At 25.0% G+C, this 9,182-nt stretch overlaps 1 protein-coding gene across 15 annotated transcripts in view; it reads left to right on the forward strand.

The window, feature by feature from the left end:
* LOC111690741 (sodium bicarbonate cotransporter 3) overlaps positions 1-9,182 on the forward strand; it is a 62,461-nt gene that overhangs the window by 24,873 nt on the left and 28,406 nt on the right. For 5 of the 15 annotated variants that reach the window (XM_046945210.1, XM_046945212.1, XM_046945211.1 and 2 more), the window contains exon 1: positions 6,737-7,891. The exons of 5 other annotated variants lie outside the window; for them this stretch is intronic. In XM_046945210.1, the coding sequence (XP_046801166.1) occupies positions 7,872-7,891 (20 nt within the window). In that variant the 5' untranslated portion in view covers positions 6,737-7,871. Of the gene's footprint in view, positions 1-6,736; positions 7,892-9,182 lie in introns of those variants that run through there. 5 more of the 15 variants (XM_046945215.1, XM_046945213.1, XM_046945207.1 and 2 more) reach the window with 4 other exon arrangements.

Genomic DNA, 9,182 nt, shown 5'->3' on the forward strand with positions numbered 1-9,182 from the left:
AGTCTATAGTCTAGTCTATAGTCTAGTCTATAGTCTAGTCTATAGTCTAGTCTATAGTCTAGTCTATAGTCTAGTCTATAGTCTAGTTTATAGTCCAGTCTATAGTTTAGTTTATAGTCTAGTCTATAGTCTAGTTTATAGTCTAGTCTATAGTCTAGTTTATAGTCTAGTCTATAGTCTAGTTTATAGTCTAGTCTATAGTATAGTTTATAGTATAGTCTATAGTCTAGTTTATATTTTAGTCTATAGTGTAGTATATAGTCTTTTTTCTTGTCTGTAGTCTATTCTTTAGTATAATCTAAATTCCGGTTATAGTCTAGTCTATAATCTAGTCGAGTCTACAGTCTAGTTGACTGGACTATGTCCAGTCTAGTTGACTGGGCTATGTCCAGTCTAGACTTAATTATAGTCTGTTCTAGTTTACTCTAGTATAGTTCAGTCTAGTCTTTAGTCGAGTCTATTGTCTGGTTTTTAGTTAGGCTATAATTAAGTTTAAAGTTTAGTACTTCTCTCACCTTTGCGTGATTTTCCCTTCTCTTTAATAATCTAATAATTTTAAAATAAATTTAAAAATACAAATACAACTATTTTTAATGAAACTATGAAATGAAATGCAAACATAAATAAAAAGAATAAATAAAGGTTTGAAATTGTTTACAAAAAATTGTGAATAAAGATATTAAAAAATTATTAAAACTATTTGGCAAAAAACATGTCTGTCTGTCTGTCCTCATTGACTCATGTTCAAAGTGTTAAAAAAACGAGACAAATAACCATATAATAAGTAAACAAACGTAAATTAAAACAATTAAATAATTTAATTGGGTTTCACGAAAAAAGAATCTATTTTGCTAAAATTTCCATTAAATCCATCACGTGACCCTTTAACTATTTTATTGTGTCAATATTATGGAGACAAATTGAAATAACAATTTCATTTATGGTTTCAGTTTATGATACCACGATATAATGTTTTGTTTTTTTTCAAAATCCAATCCCAACAGCCACAGAATTTTTATCTTTATGGGATAGAGAGAAGTGAAAATAAATAAACTGAAGGTTAATCATTGGAAAATAAAACTTGTTGTCATTTTTTAATTTATCTATATTTTCAAAAACGCCATTAAACTCTTGTGATAAATACTTAATAAAAGTTTGTGAAAATTGAAATGAAATTTAATGAAAATGAATTATTTTATTATTTTAGTGATGAATGTTTTTTAAGTACGAGAATTCAAGTGGCCCTTGTTATTATTATTATTTTTTTTATTTTGCTTACTAATTTATTATTATTTTTGGTCACTTAACACGCAATTCTTATGACTTCTATAGACGTCATTAATTTCTAAATATTTGCTATATTCGACAACAAATGTCTAAATTTATTATGAATTTTAAATAACTCTTCATCAGAGATAATGGTTAAAATTTCCAAGTACTTTTCTTTACACTTTTAATACAATAATTATGTACCTACTTATGTCTATAGTTGAGGAGAAATTTTGCTAAGGAATATAGTATTTTTAGCTTATGTATCTTGTCAAAAATGACATAAATACATGATAAGATATTTAATATGTCTTGATTTAACTTGTTTGCCTTCAACTTTAATAATCTGAAAGAGTATCTTGTTATGGTCATTTAAGGTGCTTGAAAGATTAACTAATGTCCCGTGAGTTTTGAATAAATTTAACATTTCTATTATACTTCAGATTTCTATGAACAATATTAGCACGTTTCTTTGATAAACAGCAGGTTTACTGTATGACGCCTAAGTTATCACCTGTAATGTAAATTATTTGATTAGATTTAGTTACTAGCAGTGATGTTTATGTCAATGTATTTATCAAGATCAGAGATAGGCTAAGAGCTTTGTTATAAACTCTTTTGTTTTCACAAGTACACAAACACACACGCATGTATAAAAAGCAAACGTAACTACTCAGAGAACTCACTTGATACTCTTTGATCTTTGACTTCAAATGATCTGCAATTTGTTTGGTATTGAGAATGGACGCTTCTGAAGATCCTTTTCAGAATATTAGTATAACGCTCATAACTAGATACAAAAAGGATTTAAAACGATAAAATTCAAAATAAGCTAGTTTTATAAAAGCGAGATTGTTTTTGTTAAACATTATGAGGATTGGTCCACACCCAGCAATTTTGTTTAAAATTGAATGTTTATTTTTTTGTACTGATTTTTTTTTTTTTGAATTGAATTCACATTTTATTTTGGAGTTGATTGATAAATTCGTGCAATTTACTTATTTATTAATTAATTTATTTATTTATTTATTTATTTATTTATTTATTTATTTATTTATTTATTTATTTATGTTTATATTATTTAAGTCAAATTAGTTGAATTCTATAATACTACAATTTCACTTTCTAATAATTTAAAAAAAAGACATAAAAATTACTTCCTGAGAATGACTTCCGATGTAGTGAAATTGAAATCAACTAAAAAAACATCCGTCTTATGACAAGCATGGTAGAACCACGAAAATCCTGTGGTGTGACCCTGTGGTGTGAAACTCTGCAGCACTTCCTTTGCCACTGTCAGGCATTCAGTTAGTTCCAAGTATCTTGGAAGTGATGTTATTCCCGAAATAATATTCCAGATTAACACTGAATGGAAGTTTCTTAGGAATTATGTTCAGGATACTGAGTTTCGGAAAACTGTAAAATAATTCTTTCAGTTCCATCTTTTTTTATCATAATAAGAAGCGCACAACAGGCCCTATTGCGACCTAGGTGTATTTCTTCGGATTTTATGTAATATACATCCTCATATCAACCTAACCTAACCTATGACAAGCATGTGTTGAAATCATCACTTCTTCAGGTCTTTTTCAGTACTTTCATAAAGTAAATTCTACTTCTTTTTCACTTCTTAGGAAGTACTTCTTTTTTGCTGGGATAACATTTAACTTTATATCATTTAATCCCATCTGATTATTAATAGGAAATATTCTAGACAAATTTCTAATTTCAAAGCTTTTTTTCAATCAAGATCGAACATTTCTGGTCAACAGAAAAATTTTTTAAACTTATCAGGTGCATTGAACAATTTTCGTATATTTTGACTTCAAGTATTTTCGTTAGTTTTTTTCCGGAATATTTGATAGCATTCAATTTCTTTAAAGTTCAATCTGAAAGGTCCTGCCTTGCTTTTGATTAACTGACAACTCTACATCGTCTTAAAACTGATCTCACATCCAGGAAAATCTTACATTAAAAAGTAATGAGTTAAAATGCTAAAAAATGTCGTGTTTAACGACTTAATCATTAGCATTATAACTAATTTGCAATTTTAAGAAGTACTTAAAAAAGTGCTTACAAATACTGAGTTAAAAAGGGTCTTTCTAGTTCGCTATCTTACTCACAACACAAGCACAGAGTTATTATACCATGTACCATTATGGTGGAAAGACAGAGCCTCTTTAAAGTGATAAAAATTGGTCCCCACATAACTATACAATACCCCAGAAATCGGCTAAACTGGTATAGGGTATCATATGGTACTAGCGCATTGATATATAATGACAAATATCGAAATAAAGTACTGACATAACTGATTTCATTTAAGTCATCATAACAGTACTTAAAAGTAATTTAAACGGTATGAAGTAGTCATTGAAAATCAACCATCAAAATCATTAAATGGACCCTAATTTCTGTTGATGAAGGGTGTACAAATTGTATGAATTAAATTAAGCTCCCACATTTTAAAATACATCTTTTATCTTTAAGGTCTTTGGCCTGATGTTTTATTTAATTTACTCTTTCTAGTGTTTACTGGAAAAGAGATTTCAGTTTCTCTTCCTTCCTGTTTTTATTTAATACGATTGATAACAAGATGAAAATATTTTATGATTCATTGCACAATGTATTTTATTTTTGTATTAAAGATTTCGTCAGTAAACATAAAATCTAAAAAAAAAAAAAAAAGTGTGTTTTAAAAATTATTAGTTTGGGGTGATATTTCTATGGAATTAATGACTAATAAAAATTTAAAATTTCTTAATGAATAATTTCTAATAATTGGTATAAGCTTTCTTTGAAGCTTTTAAGTACAACATGAAGTTGGCTGCAACTCATTAGATGTGTGTTTTAATTAAATCTTATAAACAATTTAGCCTTTTTATAACTTTTTATCCAACCTAATATACATACAGTCATACATATTTATTATTTTAATAAAATTCTATAAATTTCATTTTTGAGAGACAATGAACTTTAATTAAAAATAAAATATTTGCAAAATACACTTGGGAAATGAGTGATACTACCGAATATAGCAAATATTATAAATGTCACATCCAGTAGTACTAAAATAATATAAGATATATTTATTTGCAGATATATGATCTAGAACCTAAATGACCTTTAATCAATGACAATAGTTTTTACAGAGCTAACTGATAAAATTACGACTCCCGAGATTCAAATCCTTTACACAGGACATATTTAACATTAATTAATTAATCTGCAATCGAAAGGCCTTTTATAATAATACATAAAACGATGTCAATTCCAAGAATATAAACCAATTTTTAAACAATTATAACAAATTTATATAAAAGACTCTGTAGTTGCTGTTTTTAAATCAAAAAAAATGTAAACCTAACCTTACTTAATCATATATTATTATTTAATAATTTATTATCACACTCACATGCATTGACTGTAACTGATAATTGTCGTAAATTTAAACAAAAACAATAACAACAACAAAATTTATTAAAACATTCAACAAACAATTTAATAATAAGTAATACTGATAAAACATAGATCATAAATATTTATTGGGCATAATTGACATTTAATCACCATGACATTGTAAATAATCAAGAAAATTCGTCAAATAAACAAAACACCTTAAAAAATATATTTATGTATGAATCGAAGTGTTAAACTGAGACGACACGAGACATTCGTAGATCCCTAAAAAGGCAATACTTAGTGTTTTTTTTTCTATATGTTTTTCTAGTATGGAATGTTTAATGTGAAAACACCCAAATAATAAAAAACGAAGTTGCCAGATGTTATAAGCTTTCATAAGATGTATAAGTATCTCTCGCCAAAAGTTTAATTAATCTCCAATCTGTTAGGTAATAAAAAAACTGAAAAAAGCTTTTTGATACTTTTTAACAAAAAAATTTAGAAAGCTTTTAAAGAGCAATTTAAGGAAAAACCTTTTCAAAAACATTATTTCTTTGCATTTTAAGAACATTTTAACAAGTTCTCTATAAAAAGCTTTCCTTATAAAGCTTTTTAAGTAAATTCTTTAAGAAAGCTGTTTTCAAGGAAAAACTATATAATGAAAATCTAAACAAAGCTTTATGAGGAAATTCTTTAGAAAACTGGTTTAAAGTAAAACTTTAGAAAGCTTTTTCTGAAAAATCTTTTTAAAATAAACTGGATCTTTGAGAAAAAAAAAACACCGCAAAATAATTTTTTTTCTAATAAACAGTCATATATTTAAAAGCAATTCACTTCAAAAACCTTTTTCCAAAAAGAATATAAAAAATCTTTAAAAGCTAGTTCTCAAAGTATTATTTCTAAAAGGTTTAAAAAAGCTTTCACCTAAAGTTGCAAAATTTTCTTTTAATATGTTTGGTCGAATAATAAAGGCTTTTTCTTAATAATAGTTGCTTCTTTTTAAAGCTTTTTTAATTCAACTATATATTACAAAAATTATTTACAAGCTTTAGAATAACCGACAGCGTTTAGAAAAGCTTATACTTAAAGTTAAAAAATTTTCTTTTAAAAAGAGCTTTCCAAGTAGTTTTTCAAAAAATTCTCTTAAAAAGTAAAAAACATTGCTTTGAGAAAAAGCTTTTGGATAAAAGCTTTTTGTCGAAAAACTTTTGAATAAAAGGTTTTTGTCGAAAAACTTTTGAGTAAATAAAGTTTTTTGTTAAAAAGAAATTGTTGTTCCGAAAATTTTTTTAAGGTAAAAACGTTGTTGCTACGTTCCTATAGAAAGCTTTTAAATAAAAACTTTTTGTTGAAGTTAAGTAAATAAAGTTTTTGTTAAAATTCCTTTGAATTTTAAAATTTTGAATAAAATAGATTTCGCCCAATGAAAGTTCTTAATAAAAACTACTTAAAAAAAAACTTTTAAAAACAAAACATTTATAAAAAACTTTTGAACAACAAAGCTTTTATACATTTTTGAACATTTTAAAGACTTTTTCTTAAAAAAAATAATTAAACTTCATTTTATAAAATAACTTTTATAGAACAGCTTTACTAAAAAACTTTAAAAGAAACGAGCTTTTTCTTAAAAGCTTGATTTGAATCATTATTTGAATAATATAAAAATATGTAAAGCTTTAAATAAGTATTATTCGTATGTGAAACAAACTTTTGTTCGTATGCAAAACAAACTTAATGCAAAAGTACTCCCCGCCACTTTCAATGTTAAAAGTTTTTTATTTAAAAAGCTTTAAAATAAAAAAGCTGTTTAATAAAAATTAAATAAAATAAAAAACAAATAAAGCTTTTTGGTAAAAAAAAGCTTTTATATAAAAAAGGTTTAAAACAAAATTTTTGTTTAAAAGCTTTTGAATAGGAAAAATTTCGTTAAACTCCAATAAAAAAATTAAAGCTCCCAAAATAAACTTTCTCATTTAAAGTTTTCCAACAAGTCTACTACAATCAAGCTTAAAAATAATATTAGTTTTGAAATTTGTTTACTATACCAATTTACTATGCAAAAAGTTTTTCGTTTTCCAATATCTTAAACCCCACATCTGGCAGCCTAAACGAACCTAAACAACTAATCTCAACCCAAAAAAATAAAATGTTTTAAAATTCAAACAAAGCAAACAATGTTTGTACATATTTGATTTTTACAAATGATAAATCGAAAAGCTAGCAGCAAGCTAATGCTAAAAAACTGAATTATATTATTCTGATAAGAAATTTATTATATTTTTTGCTTTTTATTTTATGTTAAATCAACAAAATACAAAACCCGATGTAAAAAAACCGAATGAATTAATGAAAACAAACCATCATATAGCAAGTAAATTGCAAATACAAATATATAGATGAGTGACTGACTGACTGGATCTACGATTACTATATGCTTTAACTGTGGACGTATGTTTGTATGTATGAGTGTTTAACGTATGAAAATATTTTAGTTCTGAAACGTATTGAACTGAACTGAGTAGAGTGTCAAACAAAATTTTGTACGATTAAGAAGAATAAGAGCAGTTCAGTTGGCCGACTGTTTGTTTGTTGTTATTAACAGCAGCAATAACAGCAACAAATACAAAAAAATACTTGTGTATAATTTTGAAACATTCATACTGGTAGTATCAGTCAATAGCTTGATCGAGGGGTGTTAACGTGTGTATAGAATTTTTAACTTGTCTCGTCTATCTATTTTTTTTTTTACATTTTTTTACGAAATATATTTTCGTTTTAAACAACAAAAGATCGTATCGTTAAATTTTGAAAACGGTTTAATCTCTTATCACAAAAAGTTTTTTTTAATTGACGCTATTAACTTATTTATAGTGGAAAAGGTAATAAGTGTTTTTGGTCCTCTTGTTGAAAATTAAATTGTGTCGTAAAACAACAATAACAACAACAACGTTTAATTTGATTTGATTTTTGCAAAAATAAAAGTGTCTATAAAATATTAAAAGAAAGAAATTAAAGTGCACAAAGAAAGTATAGAAACCCCACAATTTATGATAATTTTAAATTAGTTCTTATTTAAAGGGGCTCTAGTGAAGACGTTTAAAGTTTAAAAAAAAAGAGTCCCTTTTGAAAAAAAAAAAAATAAAAATAAATTTAAAAAACAAATTCAAAGAAAAAATTTCTAATCAGCAGAATTTTAATTTATGAACGAATATATTGAACTGTAAGTGTTTCAATCATTAAATTTAATTTAATTTTTTTTTTTTTTTTGCTAAAAAAACAAAAATAATTATTGTCTGCGGCACTTTGGAATATAATTTAAATTTAATGTTTTTTTTTTTTTTTGATTTCAAGTGTTGGTGGTAAATTAAATTTATAATTAAAAAAACAAAATTATAACAACGTAATATTATTAAATTCTAACGAATTCTAAAGTGTTTTAAATTAAATTTTAATAAATTAAAAACGAAAAATATTTATAAATATAATAAACAAAAAATACTTGAAATTAAATTAATTATTTTTAACACTTCATTATGGAAAATCTCTAGTGCACCCAGCTGTTGTTATCACTTTAATATAAAAATAAAATAATTTATTTCCTATTGTTTAAATAATATTTTATAACATTACTTTAAACAATGTATTAAATACTTAAAAATTAATTTAAACATCTATAAAAGTAAATCAATAAATTATAAATAAAGAAACCCAGACATTTTAAAAGCATTTAATAAAATTTTGATCTAAAAATAAAACTAAACTGTTTAAACATTATGCTGTGAAATTGGTATTAATAAAAAAGTGTTAATTTTTCACATTAACAATATTGTTAATTTATAAGAAATTCAAACATTTTTATGTTTTCTTATCATTAACTTGTCCTTGCCTCTAATACGTTGCCGTTAACATTTATGATCGATTTGTTAAATTTTTATAAAGTTATTATTATATTTTCTTTTTCAAATAAATTTTATAACAAATCAGTTTACAATCTCTGCTATGCCAACAACTGATTTGTAGTCAATATCACATTTAAATCTAAATTTGCTTAACTTTTTTTTTTGTTTTTTTTTTTGGAATTTATTGTAGTGAAAAAAATTCAATCTTTTCTTTTGTTAATATTTTATTGATTTTCCTAAAAAAAAATTTACCATAAATACTTTTTCTTTTATAAAAAGATTGGCAATGTTGATAACAGAAACAATTTTTTATTAGAAAGCTTTAAAAGAATTGAAAATTTAATGACTGCAAATAAAATTTTAAATGATTCCACTGATATCAGCGAATGTATTCGAAAACAAGAGAAATTTTACATTTCTGGCGATATTTTTTCCCATAAATTTGTTTGTCTATAGACTAGTATATAGTCTAGTCTATAGACTAGTATATAGTCTAGTCTATAATCTAGTCTATAGTCTAGTCTATAGTCTAGTCTATAGTCTAGTCTATAGTCTAGTCTATAGTCTAGTCTATAGTATTGTCTATAGTCTAGTCTATAGTCTAGTCTATAG

This window comes from Lucilia cuprina, chromosome 2 (genome assembly GCF_022045245.1).
Source record: "Lucilia cuprina isolate Lc7/37 chromosome 2, ASM2204524v1, whole genome shotgun sequence".
Classification (NCBI taxonomy): Eukaryota; Metazoa; Arthropoda; class Insecta; order Diptera; family Calliphoridae; genus Lucilia; species Lucilia cuprina.